The following is a 21,061-nucleotide window of genomic DNA, read 5'->3' on the forward strand; positions in this document are numbered from 1 at the left end:
TGTAGATGTGGCACTTAGGGACATGGCTTAGTGGTGGACTTGACAATGTTAGGCTAGGGGTTGGACTTGATTATTAAGGGATCGTTGATTCTCTTTTTGCCTGTAGCTTGTGGCTGATGTAAAACCCCTGCTGCTTTCATAGCAATATACAGTGTGTCTGGTTAAAATCCTCAAGGATAGACATTAACAGCCCCATTGCCAAAACAGATTTATCAATAAGCAAGTCCCAGTCCAGATTCTGGTACAAAGACAGCTTTCCAAGATGGAAGTATCTTGCAGTGTAATCTGACTACCTGCCTGCCAACCAGGCAGCTCACTTTCACAGACAGCATTTGGACTACACCATCCTGTTAATCATGTGGAAAATGACCACTCTACACACAGCACCTAGTCAGATTGCCAAATCAACTCTCAGAACTTTTAAAAATATTTTTGACAACCTGAGAGAATGTGTCAAGGTGATAGCAATTCTATCTGCTAAAGGCAGCTCTAGGCATCTGTTGATACCAAAAATGTGGACACTTTGTTGTGAATGAGCAGAATAAATTTCCTCTCATCTCCCTTTACTAAATACTTCCAGCTTCCAGCCCTTTTATCCCATGTATCCAAAACAACTCCAGTATTCAAATGTCCAGTATTTCAAGTATTTTTCCAATGTTCACAACCCCTGTATGAGGGATTCACCCTTTATCACATAACCTGGGTTCCCTTCCAACTCCTAAGGCAAGCAATGGAGGATCATGCCAGATCCTGCCCTCCCAGAACTCTGTCATGTTGCACAGAAAGCAAACACAGGCCTTTGCTATCTTTTGTTTCTATTAAATTGAGTACCATAACACATGTACTTTACATCCCTTACAGTGCATGGGATGGCTGCTATTTAACAGGTTAACACTGATCCCAGAGACAAACGCAGGTCATGCTACAAAGTGACAGTTCTGGAGATGTACTAATAATTACTGTCAACTACAGGAACTCACACCTGTTACCTTGCCTGGGGAACACTGAGATCAGCAGTGGCTCTACTCAGTGAGAAACACCAGCACTGTGTACCTGTGTCAGGTGTGAGGCACCTTGCACACTTTGCAAATCTCTTACAGCGTCTATGGGCAGAGACGTTCGCTGCCACACACAAAGCCTCAAGTGACATCCAGACTGCCTTCTCAGCATGCCACACCCCTACAGCCCTGCACCATCCCCTCTTCAGGTGCTGCACACCTGGAGCCTGCCCTTTGCCACCTTCTCCCTCTCACCTGTGTCTTTAAAGACCCTCTCATCGGGCTGCACCACGGAGCAGAGGCTGTTGAGCACGAGCGTCCCCAGCTTGGCCGCCGTGCGCTCAGAGGACTTGTAGTAGTCGAGGGCAGTGTTGGTCAGGACAAACCAGCGCTTCTTCATCTTCAGGGAGGACATCTTGTTGCTGCTCTGAACCTCCTTATGAAGCCAGCCTGGCACAGAAACACAAACATATCATTATGTGCATCTCTTGCTCCCATGGTCAGGACAAATAATTTCACTGTCATTTTAGATTTGTTGCAAAATAAAGTTAAAAAAAAAAAAGATTAAGAAAAACTTCAATAGAAAAAAATTACAGCCTGCATTGCTAAAGCTGTCAAAAAGATAATTTTCTACTCAGAGGTGTAAAAAGCAATGTCCACCCACAAGGCAAAATGTTCAAAAACAGTGGGACTGAACCAAGAGGCTCAGAAAAAAACAAAAATATATAGATCTTACTGAACATAGGCTTTTATGTGTCTACTCTGTCTACTCTGCTGTTACAGAGACATCTTATGAAGAGCACAGCATACTCCCCAAAGGATCATTTCTTTTTCTCTTTGACTAATGAACAATACCAGATAAAAGGAACTGTTGACTTGCAATTAAGTATTTTGAAGTTAAGGAACTCAAACAGTTGTCTTATAGTCTCCTTTGTATCATTCAATCTCCTTGAAATTTTCAAGACTACGCTGGAAGGCTTTTGCCACATTTTGGTGACCCTTTTATTCCTGTCCTTCTGCCTTGCCATGACCACTCCATGACCTTTATTTCTTCATAGACACTTCTGGAAGATGCAAGGCAATTTGTTCATCCACTTCCTTTTCCACAGACTGGATCAGGAGTGTCTTCATACATATAAGACCATGTGATGAGCTCAAAGTAGAGAGGAAATTTAAAAACATTTAAAACAAATGGGTGAATATTTTGCAATATGAGTATTTTGCAATATATGTGTGATCCTTACTCATGCTCCGCCATCTTCGACTAAGGATGTAATTCAAAGCTTTTGCTCAACCCCAGAGAATTTCTCTCATGTCACTCTGTCTACCATAACCAGGTTAGTTAGTTTAGCTGAGGACAGCAGCAATCCCACAAAGATCTCTCTCCCTCCCTCCCTCCCTCTCTACATGACAGGTGTCAGAAGGAACTGAGCTGCCAACAAAAGCCACAGTGTCATGTTTTAGTCCATCTAAGCCAGCTGCTCCTCATCAGCAGCCATGCTTCTTCCTACTCCCTGGTGGCATTTGCCAGACATGTTTAAATAGGCTAGAACTATCACCAGAAAATGAAACATATGAAGCTTTTTCTTTTCCCCCACCTGGCAGGGAATTAGATAAGAGCCAAGGCTAGCACCCACATGACATAGCAAGCAGCAGGCAGGAAGGTAGAGGGGGGGCAGACAATGACAGTTTTTGGGGAGCAGCTAAACCCTAGACTGAGTTAGCAACAATCAAGTCTCCCTGTCAGATGATAAGCAGAAGATGGGTTGCACATGTAATGGCATGTATTTCCTTTCACCTCTCACAAGGAACTCCTGGCCATCCACCTTGGATTCGCCTTTGGGTTTCTGCAGCAGGGAGATCCAGTGATGCATTTCCTCAGGAGTGTCGCTGTTGCAGTGAATCACGCGATTGGCCGTGATGATCACAAAAGAATTTGGTCTGCCAGAAAACAAAAGCATTAAAATTAGTCATAACCACACAAATAACTCACAGCACACCCAGAGTCATGCTTTTTACCTTCCCATAAACAGAAAGACTTTCTGAATACAAACTACAGAGGAGTGCAGAAATACTTAAGATCATCTCTTCTTCAGTGGCTCTGTCAACTGATGAATGCAGAGACCAGCTAAATGAAATTAAATATCTTTCAAATGCTACTTCCAAAGACTAGAAAATATTAATTAGTTAATAAGCAGCTGTTAAATGTCCTTTGACTGGAGTGAACCAGTGCTTGTACCACTGGGCTGAGCTGGTACAGCCATTCTCCTTACTCACTGGTACTTATTAAAACCAGTGATGCAACAGCAAACACTGGTCTCAGTAGGATCAGCTACAACATGTTTGAGATTGGTTTTACAAAGGATGAGCTGATCCTGACAAAACAGAGGAAAAATTGTTGTGTTGCCCCTGGATGACTTTGTCCTTCTCCTGCAACTGTATCTTACTAAAGAATATTCACAATTCTGTACAGAATTGATGCTTTACAGGAAAACTGAAAAATAGAAGTATGACCAGTTCTAGGAGGATAGACTCATAAATCTTTGAAAGCAAAATCAGGTTTCTATGAGAAAATAGAGAAATTGAAAAGCAGAATGCAAGTATGAAGCAAAAGGTGCAATCAAGCTCTGTTAGAAAAATGCATAAATCTATGGAAGATCAAAATAAGCTGCATAAAAATGTTGTTTGAGAATAAGCATTCTCCTCAGAATGTGTTTAACATTGCTTCAAGCACTGACTTTCCAGAAAAGCATACATCAGCACACACAGAAACAAATTTTCACTGTTAAGCTTACTATTTGTTCCTAGTTTCCACTGGTTCACAGATTAATTATGAGGAGTACAGGCTGAGAACTGCCTAAAATGTTTCCATCGACGAAATCTTAGTTCATTTCTGAAGTGCATTTTCTAAACTACTAAAAACAAAGTCCTAGCAACCTGTGTCAGAGCCCAGAGCTCTGTCCCCAGACTACAGAGATAAATAACTTAATAGCTAACATTTTACTTCAGCACTGTGGTATCTTTGCCCTGGCTGAACCTGTTAGTATGTGGGAAATAATTAAATGTTAACATAAAGGGATATGAAACGTCCCATCATCTCTTCTCTGAAACTAACTAAAGGTCTGTGCTCTGCATTGCAAAGATATCAAGACTAATACAATTTCTAAATTCATCCATTATTCTCCCACAATGCTGTTTCTTTCCCCTGAATCTACAAAATTAACTCAAAATTACTCCGTTGAAAAAATGGAAGCACTGCTTTTGCTGGACATATTTGTTCAGTGCTAGTGGTAGGTAAAACTATAATTTTCTGACATTGAGATTATACTGTTTTCACTTTTAGGAGTTGAAGGAGAAACTTTGACTTGAAGACAATACATATATGGATTTCATGCCTGTGAAGTGACATTGGTTGAAACAAGCTACAGATTTCAGCTATGTTTATTTGTCTAGAGAAAGAGATGTATGAGTTTCAACGAATACAAACCCCAAAGGAAACCTGGACCTACCCACAAAAATATCGTAGGGAGTTTCTGATTTAAGAGATGGTCAGATTGTTGTACCTACCTATCAGGATTGTCTGAGGCACAGACAGAGTCAATAAGCCCAACATCCAGGGTTCCCTGTGAAATGAAGAATACATAGATTGCATTTTAGATTACAGGTGTTCTCCTCTGTGAATAGGACTGGAATTGAAACCACTCATCTGAATTCCAACAGCTTGAGTAGAAATGAACGCATGAGAAAGGCACAAGTGAGTCATCTTTGCTCCTTAAACAGCACAAGACATGCAAGGGGCTCCACAGGACTGGAGCAAAAACATTTACAAGTTTCCAGAGGGTATTATGAAGGTCTGAAATAACCTTAGCTTTTATCTCTGTACTGGCAAAATTACATAAATACACCGTTTTTCCCAACTGCTATCTTCTGTCTGGATAACTGTGACCCAGACTAGTCGCATCCAAAGACATTTTATCTGTGTGAGGCAGCCTCCCTCTTCTCCTCCAACTGAAAAGAGCTATCTGTCATCAAGCTGAGCAACCCACAACAAGCACCATGTTCTCCACTGCTTATCCTCTTTGCTACCAGCTTTGCTGTTTCTTTATAATTACCAATGTCCAAGTTTCTTACACTGCTAAAGAAGTACAGCACTGCACGTGCTGGAAAAACACGCACAAATAGTTAAACACAGAGGGCTCCAAGCATGCCCACAGGCTGGTTGCACAGTAACTCACCACAGCATTCTTTGGATTGGCCTGCTCATCCTGCATTTCCCTCAGCTGCTGTGCTGTAGCGCTGTGCACTCGGCTCAGAACATTAAACCAACCGCTGCCAACCAAAACAGAACCACAGTTAAACTTTCAGTAGTGAAACTGGCTCGAGAACACAAATTAAGGAACCTGGAAAGATTTCAGTGGGAAAATTTCTTCATTCACAATTTCCTGAATACTATGTCAAAATATCTTTTGGGCTGATCATACCAGATTCCAATGTCTTCCTTCCTCCTTATTTATCCATGAAAATTCTGTGCACGTTCTTCAACCCACTAACAGCTGTTCCGGCAAAATCCAGTTTTCCACTTGTTATTCAAGGAACTCTTAAGTAGGCAGTGGCTTTACAGGGAGCCCATGTCAGCAGACTGAGAAGAGCATACAGCACTTTTAAAAACAGGGTTAGCTGGGAATCTTCCTGTCCTAGAGTCCTAGAGACGCCTGGGAGCCTTCTTGATTAGTCTCTCTCTGATCTGCTAATAAACTTGAAAGTCATATGGCTGGCAATTAATCATGGGTTTGTTTATAAGTGAATTGGAAGTGAAGTTTTTTGTCTGTGAAAGGGCTCCTCTTACAGACATATCTGGAGGCTAATCACTGCTGCAGAAAAAGCAGATTCTTATCTGCAGCTTCCAGTGAGATCAGCAAACATCCATACTTCATGGAGGATTCTCAGACTGGATACTCCAGGACATCTGCTAATCTGCCTTTTGCTACTGTGAGTGCTGGTGCTTTCTTCTCCCTCAGAAGAGAGACTGATAGGGCATAGGCAGAGGCCACATTTGGTTTATACTCCTCCTAACAATTCTGCAGTGTTATCTTAGGGCATGCCTACTGCAGCTGTGGTTCTAGGGTAAGTTACTGTTCCTTCCACCACTGCTCTGTACATTTGCCCTTTGTTGTCCATGTGGCTGTTCTTCAGTCTATTTCTGTTAAATTGCATCCAAACACCTTGCCCCTTTCCTACACCAAAATAATAATAAACCCTAAATAACGTCACAGAACCAGTAGATCAGAGAAACAGCTACACCGTCAGGGCTGAGAGAGCAAAAGCCTTGGTAAAAGTGGGAAGACATGAGTGGTTGGGGACAGAAACCTCCTAACTTGGCTTTGCATAGCCAGGACAGGTTGTCCAACCTGCCCTTAAACAACTGATTCCCACTGTCTGGCCAGGATGCCAAGAAGGAAGGACATGAGTCACTTGTTTGCTTTGCACTTGGAAGATTTTATCAGATGACACTACAGACTCTGATAAGCTGCAGCCTTTTTCTGTCTCCTGGATAAAACCCAGCTGCTCTCGCAATCATTTACAGACAACATGAATAGACTTTTTGTTTGATTCAAGATTCCATTAAATAAATAAATCAGCTATTAGATGTTCCAGCTTATATTAAGGTTTGTGTGTCTGCTGAAGTAACCCTTGAATTCCACATGCTCACAGCCACATGAGAAGCTGGCAGTCCTGTGACTGCCAGACCGAACCACAACCTTGGTAGCTGTAACATCAAGTCCCCAAAGTAGGTGTGATGCATCCCAGGAATCACGAAATGACACTCTGGAACAAATCCCCCATTTTCTCCAGTAAAAGAGAATTGATTATGTTTCTAAAACTCTCCCATGAGTAGCTGGGTCAGGCCTGCACTGAATGAACAAACCTAACAAAACTCCCTGCTGTACCTGGCATCTTCTGGTGACTCTGCAACAATGTGGTAAACTCGGTCTTCTGTCACAATGTCCAAGGCATTCTCCTTTTCATGAATATCCACAATCTCTCTGGAACACAAGAAAGCACAAGAGCCAAAGCTAAAAACCTTTCACAGGCCTGAATTCCATCTGGTTGATTCTTTCACATCATACCCTTCACCACACAGAAGGGAAAGCACTTGGTTCAGATGGCTTGTAACTCCGACAGAAATACAAAATTCCGCCAATACACATCAAGATGTTTAAAAAGATCTGTACAGTTAAAAACCAAAGCTTAAGGCATTATATAGATTTTCAAGACACCAACAGACTAAATGGAAGAAGAGATAACAGGGAGGCTGATATAGAGATCTGTTTACAAAGTCGGGTGTGCCATTCTTTTTGGCACTTTACAGGCCTGCATAATGCTAATAGGTGACCAGTCTGTCCTTTCTTACAGCAGGAGCTGAGGAATTGACTATGGCAGCAGAAAGAGCATTCAGGACTCAGGAAAAGGCACAGTACATGCTGCCAAATTCAAATCCCACTGTGAGCTTCATAATACCTCTGTGAAATGCCTGGAGAAGCCAGAAAACAGATGGAGTCTGGGTAGGAGAGAACGCATGGGGTATGTACTTAATTAGCCCCTCCTGGTCTGGCTCCATCCATGGCTTGGAAAGAGCTGCTGCTGGATTATGAAAGGCAAGACTGGGAAAAGAACTATCAAGTAATCACAGACTCCCTCCAGAGTAAAACTAGATGCTGTAATTGCCTTTTCCTTCCTTTGTTTCTGATTCTCCAAGCACCATAGGAGATACACAGGCCAATGAACAGCAGCTCTGGAACCTTCATTACTGATTTAGAGAGTGAATACTGGGCATCAAAGGGATTTCTTTTTGCACTCACTTTGCCCTTCTGATATCAATAGTCCCCTTCAGCTTCTCCTCACTATCATTCTCGAAGTACATCAGCTTGGACTCCCGAAGCACAAACCAGCGGCGTTTCCAGTTGCGGCGCGACAGGGTTGACATTCCTCCCCCTTTTTTGTAGAGCCAGCCTGACTTGAGGGCCTCCTGCTTGGTGCGGAACCACATGAAGGCCTCGTTCTTCAGGACACACCAGCGCCGCCGCCACGGGTTCATGAGACCTCCTGCAAAAGAGAGGCAGCAAATCTTCAGCAGACACACAACACGGGCCATGCTTCCACTCTGAGCCTGCCCCGGGCAGGAATAGTGGCCACTTCAGTTCCTACATCAAAAAAAGGAACTGAAGGAGAGAAACAAAGTTGTGCCTAATTTCAAACATAGAAAAAACAGAACAAAACTAGTGAAACAAAAGCAAAATATAGAAATACATGCACTACTGAAGTATTTTTGTTCTGAGTTCAGTTTCATAGCTGAGAATGAATCATTTAAGCCCATACCAAGTAGGCACAATGAAGTCTCAGTGGCAAAGATATCTGTCATCCAGCTCTCTCTCTATTTGCTTTTTTAAATAAAAGAAGAAGAAAAAAAAAAGAAGAATAAACTGAGAAGTTAGAGCAAATAAAGATGATGATTCTGGACAAACAGAAGAGGAAAGTAGGTTTCCTGGATCCCATCTATCTATGGTTTTAGCAAAATCCACTTACCTTTCATATAGAGGTAACTGTGAAAATAGGGTGGACCTGAACCATTGAAGATAGTGATTCGTCCATTACAAAACTCTTCATCTGTATCAATGTAAACATCCACTTCTTCCTCACTCTCCAGAAACTAAAGAAAAAGAAGAGATACAGGCTACTTGGGTTCTCCTGGTCACAGGAGGACTGGAGCAGTTAATAGGGTTAGAGAAGTCACATGATCAGAAGGTGTAAAACTACACATAGTCCCTTTGTAAAAAAAGCACTACAGTAAAAGTAGAGGCTTGACAGCTTATCCATTAACGCCTAAAGCAAGAGCATGGAATTTTCATACCTGAAAGGAGAGCAGTGGACAGGCCTAGAAAGCTCCAGTTCCCTGCAGTAACAAAACTCCCTGTTTCAAGGCACCACCCACCTTGCATAATCTAATTTGATGGGATTAAGAGACAATTTTTCATTTTGGAGAAGTTTTCTGATTTTTCTGGCCACAATGCCAGACAAGATGGAACAGTGATTTAACCCCAGCAAGGAAATTACTTGTTCTGGGTTAAGAAAAAAAGCACAGTCCAGGATAACTGAACCCTAAAAACATCAATCTGAATTACTGAAATAACAGTACTGAATTTACTCATCCCTGTTCTCCAACTAGATAAAGACCCTCAGCCATAAGAAAGTATTTCACACACAAAATAATTTCCTTTACCCTAAATACAATTTCCTTTGATTTGCTTTAATTATTTAATACTAATGAAGGCAGTTCCTTAGACCTTTTCCTTCCTCAAATGCATGTTGCTTCTTTTGAGTTCCCTTCTGCCTTCTCTCTGTGACCCTTTTGTCTCATCCCTGGTCCACTCATTCATTCCCTCCCTTGGCATTAAGTTTCAAAAATCAGGTAGTCTTCAAACAGCAGCTACTGATAGCATCTTGACTCACCAGTGGTTATCACTTCCTGTGGCTCACACTATGACAAAATAGCAACTGGTTTTTTCATTAGTCTTACTCACCAATGAGCCCAGTAAAACCCTCCACTTCTATTTGCATTTTAATGGTAGAAACTAGCCTAAGCTGTGACAGAATGATTCATGATTTGAAGAATACCTGACAGTGATCTGTGAGTACCTGCCCACAGAGAAGGTACCTTTACTCAAGAGGTCACATAAAAAGTTCGGATGGCTGGCAGCTGACATTAGGGAAATGTAAACAAGACAACCATGCAACTTTTTTAAGAAAGGTCACAATCTGTCATTGAGAGAACACAGTGAAGGAAGTAAATCTGAGTTCCTAAAAGAAAAGATATTTTGTAGTTCAAGTGTCTCTTCTCAGGGATATCATTTATTAGAAGTATTTTTGCAGCTGTCATTGGCTTCACACCTGAACTCCTCACTATCTTATGTGGGCCTTGACATCCTGGTCCTGTAAGGGGATTTATCACTGCATTAGTAAGCAGCTGGCCTGAGAGCACTCAGGAGGTCCAGAGTCAGTGTGGGATCTCAGCTGAGGTGCTGAAGTGCAAGGCCAATAGCCCAGCTCTACCACCCTGTCATTGTCCCTGCAGCAGGAATGAAAAGGTTCAGTGATCCTGGCAGTGTGCTTTGGGACTCAGCCCAATGAGCACAGTAATTTCTTCCAGCTTTAGAATAGCTTAACTTGTATACAGCAGCTGAAAATAAACCCTTGACTCTGAACAGACTTAGAACAAGAGAAGTTTTAGAGATGGAGACAAATCAGCCTTTCCCAGCTCCTCTTGTCATTGCACACTGAAATGTGCAATGTCCTTTCTGTGAAATCTCAATTAAGCAGAAAATACACCTACAAAATACCAGTTGTTTGCTTTCCTTTCTCCTAAAGGGTGTTACAATAACATATGGCAATGGAAACAATCTAAAATAGGTACACATGTACTAGCTTGTGTGCCAGCAGACACCAGACAATCACAAGCCCTCTGGCCTTCAGCCTATCTATGACTCTTCCCTTTTTTTCAAGCTGATTATTGATATGAGAGTTACATATCAGTAACTATACCCAGAGAGAGCAGGCATACAGTAAGAACACACAGGTATTATAAACATCAACAAAGTCACACTAATGTCCAGAAGGGTGAAGGGAGAGATTCTCACCGAGTCCAAGCTGCCACGGTTGGAGTCCAGGCTGGTACCATGGGAGTGTCTCAGACCCTCCTCATCATTCAGAGGCTCAGCTGAGGCGTTACCTGCATCTCCATAGCCATCAAACTCCTCATGGTCATAGTCAGACTCCACATCAGGGGGGGAGGTGTAAATGGGCTCTCCTGCCTCTCCACTGTTACTCCTCTGCGTATCAGAGACACTGCTGTAAACACTTTCTGCTGGGTCAGACAGGGCTCTCTGCTCCTTGGGGCTACTGGCTCTTTTCACAGGCAGCCCTGGAGCAGGGGCAACCTCTCCCACTTCCCTCTGGAGAAGCAAAAGGCTTGTGTTTGCAACTTCCTCTGAGTAGTTACCACTATTTCTTGTGCCATGCTGATTTGAGACCACCAAACTGGAAGTTGGGCGTCCTTCATCATCGGCATGAAAACCCTCATCCACCTCTTCTTCAGCCAGTGGTGCCACCAGGCTGCAGTCAATGTTGAGTGTCCCCTCACTAGAAAGTGAGCGCTCCAAGTTCTGCACACTTTCATCCAGATTGCCAAAATCCAGCAGCTCCAAGAATTCCTGGGCAACCCTTGATGCCTCTTTTTCCAACCTCTGTATCTCTTCTTCTCGCTGCCGACAGATTTCATTTCTGGTGTCTTCAGAGATGACAGACATGTGATCCTCTTTCTGTTGCTGCAACTTTTCAATCTCCTTCTCCAGTCTTAAGATCTCCTCCATCTGACGTCTCTCTTCTTCTTGCAGGGGAATATCCACCTCCTCAGTGTTTACTGTTTCCACCTTAAAAGAATTTAGAACAGTGTTAAAGCACTTTCTTCAACCTTCCTTGCCTGGACCTTTCATTCTTCCTGTCTCCTGTGCTCGCCTTATACTTACCACCTGCAGAAAGATGACTCCAAGCATCCTGCAATCATTCATGGTGTAAAAGCTAAAGGTAGAACTACTGGATCTTCAAGTACCTCCTTTTTCCCAGCAATCTACCTCCATTATGAATCATACAAAAAAGCTCACTGGGTTCAGTGAATTTTTAGAAAAGCCTCTCTATCTGTTGGTCACTGTACACTGCAATTCGAATAAAAGCAGCCTCAAAGTCCGTTCTCTCTTTTTGAACTCACACACATATAGGAGAAAGCAACTATATATGAATACATACATGCATAGGCTACTTAAGAGCTGAAGATCTCCCAGAAATTCATTAAGAGGTCTGGAAATTTCACTGTTTCCTGAAATGAGGATCTGACCATTAGAATCTGGGGCTGGAAGGGCTATTTGCATGAAGCAGGACTGATCCACTCCAACCACAGCCCAACACAACTCCACCCAGAATTTCTCTGCATTCTTTACCATCACTAGATGGCTGATGGCTGACTGCTGAAGACTCTGTCTTACTCTAAATTTTCCACATTGAAGTAACAGGAAATTTCTATCAGATACATGATAATTGGAAGATGGAAGATACTGGTAACTTTTACTGATGTTTTGGATAAAGCCACCCTTACCTCCACAGAGGATGTTGAAAACATACATATCAGAGAACAGATACACACATGAGACAAAGTAAAAACAAATTCCAACAGGATTTCTTGTACTTCTTGATAGGACTTATGACAATGCAGTCAATATATTCACTCATTTAAGCCTTAATCCTTGTTTTCTTTATTTATCTAGTTGCTGGTTCTCTACTTGACTCTTACTTGTAGATGAATGCATTTCTATGCTTCCAACCTCTCCTGAACAAAGACGGGGAACAAGTGGTATGGGAAAAAAAACAATGAAATGCACAGCCATTTTCACACACCTCAGGGTAGGTGGTCTGCTCTTTGGTATGTCAAGTACCAACAATTAGATCAGTTACAAGGGGTTTATTTTAGCCATGGCAGCAGTTGGCTGCACTCTTATTTCGGCTGTTACAGGCAACAATCCAGCAAAACAGACTGTGTCACAGTGTAGCACATCACAAGGTTATCTAACAAGTTTAAGCAGTAGAGATAAAAATAGGATGCTGCATGTTCAATATGGAAATTTTCAAATAGAACCAGTGCAGGCTCATACCAGAGCCTTAAAAAAAGTCCTACCTTGTCAACTCTGTGCACCTTTGCCTGCAGGTTTTGCGTGAACAAAGCTCATTTTTTAAATAGTGTTGTCATAATACTGATGCTGCTACAACAGTATCAGTATCCAGGCAAAGCAGAGGCAATGAAGGACTCTTCACAGATATTCACAAGAAACCATGTGAAAAGAACAACTCTTAAACTTACCTGGGCCACCTGCAATAGCGCATTCAGTTGCTCCTTTTCTCTGTTAAAAACAAAACATAACAGTCAGAGACAGACCTAGTTCTCCTACGTGAGGTTTTCAGAATTACATGCACACATCATCCCTCCGTGGATAAGGTTAAAATGAGGTACTTGCTGTAAGACTGATTTAAAAGCTTTTGCAATTTAGTAAAAATCCAATTCTCTGTGGTTGGCATGACCTTTGTGGATGTAACAGATTTTCCCCATGCACTTAACTTTCAGATCAATTAGGAAATTAGATTAGTTGGAAAACACCAGGAAGGACATTGGAAACAGTGACAGAAAGACAAATCAGACTCATGATAAATGTAAACAGAATCTTCTGAAGTACAATAAATCTGTGCATATTGAGGTTGTGTAATTGACAGCTATCAGGAAACTGTTCATTTTTTAAAAATAGAATTATTGCAATACTAGCACTGAATTTGTGTTTTGTTTTGCTTTTACTGTATTAAAGCCCCAACTCACATGACTTCTCAGTGGCATGCTAAATCCAGTTTATTAGTGAAGACTGTAAGAGTCAGAGTTTGTTAGTAAACACGAGCAGAGGATAAGAACTATCCCACAGTGTTGCAGCTCTACCCAGTTCAAAAAGGGTACACTCCAAACCAAAGCTGTCACTATGGCCAGTTTCTCCAGAGCAAGAATGCCACAAACAACCGAACCAGCAGACAGACAAATGCCAGGGTCATGCTTAGGGAGCAGGAATAGGATGCTGCTGGATGGAAGAAAGTGACCACTGCCAGTGGTGACTTTCAAACCTATAATTCAACCCCAGGGAGAACAGAAGGGCAATGATATTTTTTTCCCAGGCCATGCAGATTTTCCGGGACAAATTCTAAACTGCAGCTGTAAGTCACAAAGTCCTTAAAGTGCTTACTCTTGTGCTCACACTCTAAAAAAAAATCTAGGAAATATTTGTAAATGAAAGCTGACATAGTGAGATCCAGATGGTTCCAACTCCACTGAAAGATCCCCAGCAGTCACCATGAGTAAAACTACTGCCTTAAATTACAAGAGAGCTCAAAAGCGCAACCATTTTAAAACACATTAGGAGTGCCACCTATAATCTACATACAAATTCCTGCAACTGTTGCTCACAGTTTTTAAACCTTTGGTATTTCTTCCTGCTTTCTAGTCATCATCAACTGATCTACACTCCTCCTGAAATGTGATACCCAAAACTTGGGACAGTATTCCAAATGAAGGGTACTGAAGCATCACCCATCCTACAGAAACAATTCTGTTTACAGAGAGCATTTGCTTTCCCCTCTCACACAGCATGACACTGGTGACACACTCAACTTAGCCTGCAGACCTTCCTCCTGCTGTTGAAGTAAGCATTCCTCCTCCGCTCCCCGTGCACTTGATTATTCCTGACTGTAAATCTGCATATGTCTGTACCCAAAGTTATCCTGTTTTTCAGATCCTTTAACTTGCCAAAATTATCTGAACTGTAATCCTAGGCTATATGCCTACAGCCCCTCAGCAGATGGTTTTATCTGCAAATTTAATAAGGATATTCGTATTTCCTTATCCAAGTTCTTATGAAAACATTGCACAAGTACCATATCCAGCACAGATCATGGAAAAATCCCATTCAAGAGTTCTCTTTTATTTAACGAAAAGCTACTATTGTTTATTAATTAAATGCAGTAAAAATACAAATCCTAATTTTGCTGCACATACTTTTTCCCACAGCAAATTTCGTCAAGGATCTTAGAGTATTGTCATAACATATCAAAGCCCTTACCAAGCTTTTATCTACCCACAGTCCAGTTACCTATCCTCCATGGCTTTTCCCTGTCCACAAGACATGCCATAAGACATCACAGAAGGGAACAGGTAACTCTAACACTGTTCTTCAGAAATCCACATTGGCTTAATTCTTTTATCAAGCATTTAAAACTGTTTGATTGTTCGTTTCATTATTTTCCTGAAACTGAGGTCAGGCTGACTGGTCCACAATTCCTTATTTAAATATCTTCCATTTTCCATTTTAAAAGGGGGTCGTAATTGTTTGGTATTTTCCATTTTTATGGAAAAATTACTATCCATATTATCCACAAAGAACAAGAAAGAGAATAGCTATTGTTTTAAACTGCTTTAGCTAGCTCTGGAAGTACCCAAACATTACTTTCATCAAATCCCCATACCTTCTTTATCATTTGTAATTTGATTTATCTGAGTATTTTCTAACCTTTTATTTCCATGACATGTTCTGAATTCTTGTACATCCTTCCTAATCATATTCAGCATCCAATAGTTAAGCTTTTGGGGAAGATAAAAATAGCATCAAATACCTCATTTTTCTCAACATTATTATTTTTCTTCCTGTTGAATGTTAAACCAAATTGTTCCATGTCTCCCCTCTGCTAAAAGTGTACGTACAGTAACTGTATGCCAACTTCTGGTTCACAACAGCTCAAATCGTGCCTAGGTCCTTCTGACTTTATCTCTACATTTGTGTTGTTTTTTGCTTGTTCTCAGTGGACTTCCATCTCATTTTTTAGGTCAAATGGATGTTCTGAAGTTAGACACATTGGTCTGCTAGTACCGTCCTGGCTATTCACTCAGGTGCCATTTAACATTTATTAGAAAATGAAAGTAAAATGAGTTTGCCTGACTCCTAGAAACATTGACACTTCTCTGCCATGATGATGGGTTGAACACATCTCTCATGCTCTGGGAACTGAAGGGCAAAACCACTCTATAGCAAATAAACTAGACAGGTCCTTCCTTTTATTATAGAATCAAATGCTGAGTTGGAAGGGACACACCAGGTTCAATGAGTCCAACTTCTGGTCCTGTGCAGGACACCCCAAGAGTCACACCATGAGCCCAAGCGCATTGTCCAAACGCTTCCTGAACTCTGTCAGGCTTGGTGCTGTGGGCACTTCTTTGGGGAATCTGTTCCAATACTGACAACCCTCTGGGTGAAAAACCTTTTCCTGGTATTGAACCTGAATCTTCCCTAACTCAGCCTCCTAACATTTCCTTGAGTCCTGTCACTGGGCATGAGAGTCAAGAGATCAGAGCCTACTCCTGCTGTTCCCCTCATGAGGATGCTGAAGACCACAATGAGATCTTCCCTCAGTCTCCTCAAGTGACCTCAGTCACTCCTCATGCAGCTTCCTCTCCAGGCATTCACCATCCTCACTGCTCTGCTTTGGACACTCTCTAGTTTAATGTTTTTTACATTCTGGTGCCCAAAACTGCATACAGGACTCAAGGTGAGTGCTTCTAACCTTAGAATTTTCTGATCCTTGCCACACAGACTGATGAGATCCCTCTTTGGGAAAGTACGTAACAAAAGCCTAGGAGAACTACTTCTGAAAAGCAAACTACCACACCATTATATGTGAAAATTATATAATAATAAACCCAGCAGAGTCCAGCAAGTGCAGCAAGCAGCAGTGCTGACCCCACAGACTGCAGCACTTCCCATTGCCCACAAGAACTGCTGGGTAAGTTCCTTCGTTCCCATGGGGGATTCCTGCCATCCTTCCCCTTTGTCTCCCAACAGCATGGTCACCTGCAAAGGCCGTCATCTTGAGGGGGAGGCTCTGACGCCATTTTCCCTTTGGCTCCATGTGTACCATGGCCTGTGGTGGGTGCCATCTTGGAAAGGGGGATTTCCACCATTTTGGGTTTCAGACTGTTCTCCGGGAGTTTGTGAGATTTAGCAATTTTGTATATAGTGATTATTTACTGTTGGTTTTTGCTTGTTGTAGTTTCACTTGTTAGTAAACTTATTTTTTCACATATAGCTACTTATATTCATTCTTTATTGGTGGTAAGGGACTGGTTAAAACAAAGGGGGAGAACCCATTCTAGAACGTTCCCCTTTAAACTGCCTAAACCCAAGACAGAATGCAAGATAGCATCTTGTACCTTTCCTTCACCTCTTCCTCTTCCTGTTTCCTCCTACGCTCCTCCTCTTCTTGCCATTGTCTTTCCTCTTCCTCTCTTCTGATCTGCTCTTCCTCCTCCTGCCTCCTTCTCTCCTCGGCTTCCTGCCGGCGCCGCAGCTCCTGCTGCAGCAGGTGCTGGTAGAGGCTGCGAGCCAGGCGGCCACGCCAGTGCTTCTGCAGCGTCACCGCAGAGGCCTTCAGGCGCTGCAGGCTCTTCTTCCAGAAGTACGCTCGGTAGTTCTTTTGGATTATCACAACACTGGATAGCACCTTCTGATACTTCTTCCTGGAAACAGAACCACACACTTAATGCATCGCCAAGCCATATGTGCTCTGCACTCCTCATGCCCTTGCACACTGACCACATCCACAGGAAAGTCCTTTTCGAAAAACACAGGTCAGAAGTGACATGATTTCTGTTCCTCTCCTGCCACTCACTACCTGTAAATCATATTCACCTCACTGTTCTCTCTCCTAATCTACCAATAGTTTGTTTCAATGGGCACCTACTTTTGTGAAGACTCTCAGACGATGAGAGGACCTTCCCTTTCCATTTGGCCATGGAAAGGGAAGGTCCTCTGACTCAAAGTCTCCTTGCATTGCACATAAACACATTCACTGTGCAGTGGGCATAATCACTCAGTATGGATTTATTATAATAGAAACATACAAATGCCCTTACTATATGAGAACAAATATTGGTCCATCTCTTAAGTGGTCAAAAGCAAATCACTCCAGGAAAGGCAAAAACAGTGCAGAAATAGATTTGGTGGCGTTAATTTCACATTGTCTGGGAGAAAACACAATGACACTACAATATTGATGGCTGAATCAAACATTGTAACAAGTTCACATAAACAAATACTTCTATTGCACAACATTTTGCCTAAACAAGAATCACAGAGTATCTTGAGTTGCAAGGAACCCACAAGGATCATCAATGACTTCAAAATAAACTTTACAGCACTTTAAGAACATGATAAGGCCCCAAAACACAACAATCATCATTCAGTATTTCTGTAGTATAGTAATGTTGTAGAAAAGCCAGGTTTTGCCTCTGCATTAAAGACTACCTTTATCAAGAACATGAAAAAAGTTCCTGGTAGAAGTTTGTACATGATACATAAACTGGGCAAATAACAGAAGTTAGCATTACACAGTAATGTGGATCAATTTGTAAACTAGATTCAAGCAAACATTAAACAATCCAAAAGAGCCAATCATAAGGTTTTGTATTGAAGAATCAAAGGCCAAACACAACTGATGTGGGACTATGTTGAGAAGCAGCAAGTCAAAACTGGATTTTTGGGCTCCAGATCATCACACAAACTCCCACCACAATACTATAGAAAAAAATACTACTGGGATTCTTATTCTTGTAAGCAGAAATATTGTTGTATAGAATACTGCTTTTATTCTGTGCTCTGTGCTAGCACCCCCATTTCAAGAACAATGTTAGACCCTCAGGTGATTTCTGAGGAAGCAGGACTGGAACCAGAAATTCAGGTGTACAGAATGAGAGCAATTGCTCCATGCAGAACCTTGAGAAATAGAAAAGCCTAAGGAAAGGCTTTACCCCAGTTAAAGTATCCACATTTTATTTTTCCAACAGGGGCCATAAGATTTAACCAACCAGAAATCTATTAAGGCTGAAAATAAGCAGACTTTTTTTAAAGTAATTTAATATATTTGGATGCCTTAGTATCTTGCACTGGGGAAACAACCATTGGTACTAGTCAAATCAAAAACTTTTTTAATCCAAACAAAACGTGCAGAGAGAAATTCTCTGGGGCTGTTGCACAGGATCTTGGGCCAGAAGGCTACAGTAATCCTTGAGGTCTTACAGTCCTAGAAAGCACATTGGAAATAGCATGGTATTCTCACATAAACTTCCCACAGATCTTCTGCAACACCCTGAGGAAAAGACACACCTTAAAATCCCTCTCCTGGCAAGGAAATTCCCTTCAAATGGCAATAGGGACCTGTGCTGACAGCTTGCCGCCTCCCTGCACATGAGATCCATCAGCCCAGTCAAGAAAATCAGGAGAGGGATGCTAATAGATGTAGCGTGCAGAGGTCATGCTCTTTTCCATATGTATTAAGTCAGAAGGAGGAAGCACAGAGAAAAGAAAAGGAAAAGCAAGAGGTGATAAGCAGTAGGAGGTTTTATGTTAATTACTCCTGGACTGCAGTCCCCTCATCCCCACTCCTTCTGTCCACCCTGTGCCCTGCACATGGGGTGTGAACAGCTGCACATGCACTCTCTGCCAAGGCAGACTAAGAGCATCAAAAAGGGTACTCTGACTTTTACAAAATGCATCTGCCAGAAACTCTCTCAAGTGCAACATGTGCCAAGCCCTGCCCAGCTCCAGGCCAGCTCTGCCTGCTAATCTGCCAGGCTGAAGTGCCCCCTCATTCCTCATGACCACAGCCAAGCTTGCAGATGCCCTTCAGCTGGAATTGCTGCTGCAGGCTGCAAATCTCATTCCCCTCGTTCCAGCTTCCACTCACCCCTCTGCACTGGCCAAAGAAGTTCAACCTGCAGACCAAGCAAAGGGGCTGGGAGACCCAAACATGCAGCACACCAGAGAAGGCAGGCTGGCTGCAAGACTCCAATGCTGTATTTGAAATTTACTTAATTATTCTCTCAATGAGCTGTAGTTAGCAGTTATGCCTCCAAGGAGTAGAGATCACAGGGCTATGGAGCAATTTGCTACTGTCTTCTTCCCATGAAGAACAGTCCTGAAGAAACCAGGGGCACAGCCAATTTCATACATGGATCCTGTACTATGTGGTTTTTAGCTGGTGAAGCTGTTACCTGCATCTCAGAGCTCCACAGATTAGCTACATAAGAATGGGATCATTTCAATGGGCTTGATTTTCTTGTCTCACATTTTAGTGATCAGAGACACTAGGCGGCATAGGCTGCAGGGAATGAGAGCGAAGAAAATCTGGTTCTCCAGGCTCACAGAACAAGTTCACAAAGGGGGAGAAACCAGTAAAATCCCTCCTTTTCCAGTCTACTTTGCATGAGACCAAATAAATTTAAATACACTTATACTTGCAAAACTAACAGAAATGGTATCAAGCTTAAGGCAGCACATACTGGTATTCCTGCCCAACTCTGCACAGACCATTCAGCACTTGCCCAGATGAACTCCTGCCTGCTGACTTTTTTCAATCCAGGTGCAGTGCAACTGGAAACTCTCTTCACAGAAAGTTTTACAGACCCCCTTTCCAGCTCTTCTTTACTCTCCTCCCCTGTGAAGTCCAGTTACCTCCAGCTGCTTGTGAAGATTTACACTCTGGCTGCAGAAGCACAGCTTGTCCTTAAGGATGAGACTCATAACAGCAACATGTGGGATGAGGAATTCAGAAGTGTGGAGGCTGAAGGACCACAAGATTTCTAACCAAGAGGAACACTGCTGCCACACAGTCTCCGTAAGAGCCCTGCAGGACAGCTTCTTCATCAGGATCTCAGAAAAGCAATAATCCAGTAGGCCTGCAGTGGTGTTTCCAGCAAATCAATTTTCCTGTGCTAATCCCTACCCCTCTCTCCAAATGCTAGACAAAAAGTAAAAGAGAGAAGAGGCCCTGACATAAAGAACTTGCAATCTCATGTACAAACAATAGAGCGAGCTCATTTGTCTTCCTAGAGGGAAATAAATAAATGAATAAAAAACCCCAGAGACCAAATGTGTATTTTGCTGATATTCCACACTGGCAAGGCAAGGTACAACCCTTGCACACGTTTCCCAATGAAAAATGAGCTACCTGGTGTAACTGGAGCTCTAAGAAGAGTGCCTGCTGAAACAGTTCTGCTGGCCAGGGATTTCACCTCCTCACAACCCTGACTGACAGGTGTCTGGAGCAAAGACCAGCCAGGAAAGAGCATCTTACTGGGATTAAGTGTGCATACCACAGCCATTAAGGAGTCAGCTGTTGCACTGACTTCGAGGGCAGAGGAGGGGCCGTTTGTCTGCAGTTGGTTCTCCCAAACCTTCACTGGTCAGGTGCAAAAGGGAGAGGCAAGAGGAGATTTCTGTTGCAGAGCTGGCCAAAAACCAATTCTGAACAGTTAATTAAAAGGAGAGGGAGCTCACAAGGCAAACAGGCAGGGCGAGGAAGGAGGGTGAGCAAAGGCAGAA

General features: G+C 42.4%; 1 protein-coding gene across 2 annotated transcripts in view; it reads right to left on the minus strand.

Moving 5' to 3' along the window:
- LOC128938337 (unconventional myosin-X-like) overlaps positions 1-21,061 on the minus strand; it is an 88,254-nt gene that overhangs the window by 10,391 nt on the left and 56,802 nt on the right. For both annotated transcript variants that reach the window (XM_054278546.1, XM_054278548.1), the window contains 10 exons: positions 16,894-17,199; positions 12,961-13,000; positions 10,691-11,482; positions 8,583-8,706; positions 7,859-8,102; positions 6,947-7,042; positions 5,234-5,327; positions 4,566-4,621; positions 2,797-2,939; positions 1,254-1,448 (listed from right to left, as the gene is read on the minus strand). In XM_054278546.1, the coding sequence (XP_054134521.1) occupies positions 1,254-1,448; positions 2,797-2,939; positions 4,566-4,621; positions 5,234-5,327; positions 6,947-7,042; positions 7,859-8,102; positions 8,583-8,706; positions 10,691-11,482; positions 12,961-13,000; positions 16,894-17,199 (2,090 nt within the window). The remainder of the gene's footprint in view (positions 1-1,253; positions 1,449-2,796; positions 2,940-4,565; positions 4,622-5,233; positions 5,328-6,946; positions 7,043-7,858; positions 8,103-8,582; positions 8,707-10,690; positions 11,483-12,960; positions 13,001-16,893; positions 17,200-21,061) is intronic.

The sequence above is a fragment of the Melozone crissalis genome, unplaced genomic scaffold (assembly GCF_028551555.1).
Source record: "Melozone crissalis strain CALT ecotype California unplaced genomic scaffold, PUWL_Pcris_2 ptg000023l_1, whole genome shotgun sequence".
In the NCBI taxonomy this organism is placed as follows: domain Eukaryota; kingdom Metazoa; phylum Chordata; class Aves; order Passeriformes; family Passerellidae; genus Melozone; species Melozone crissalis.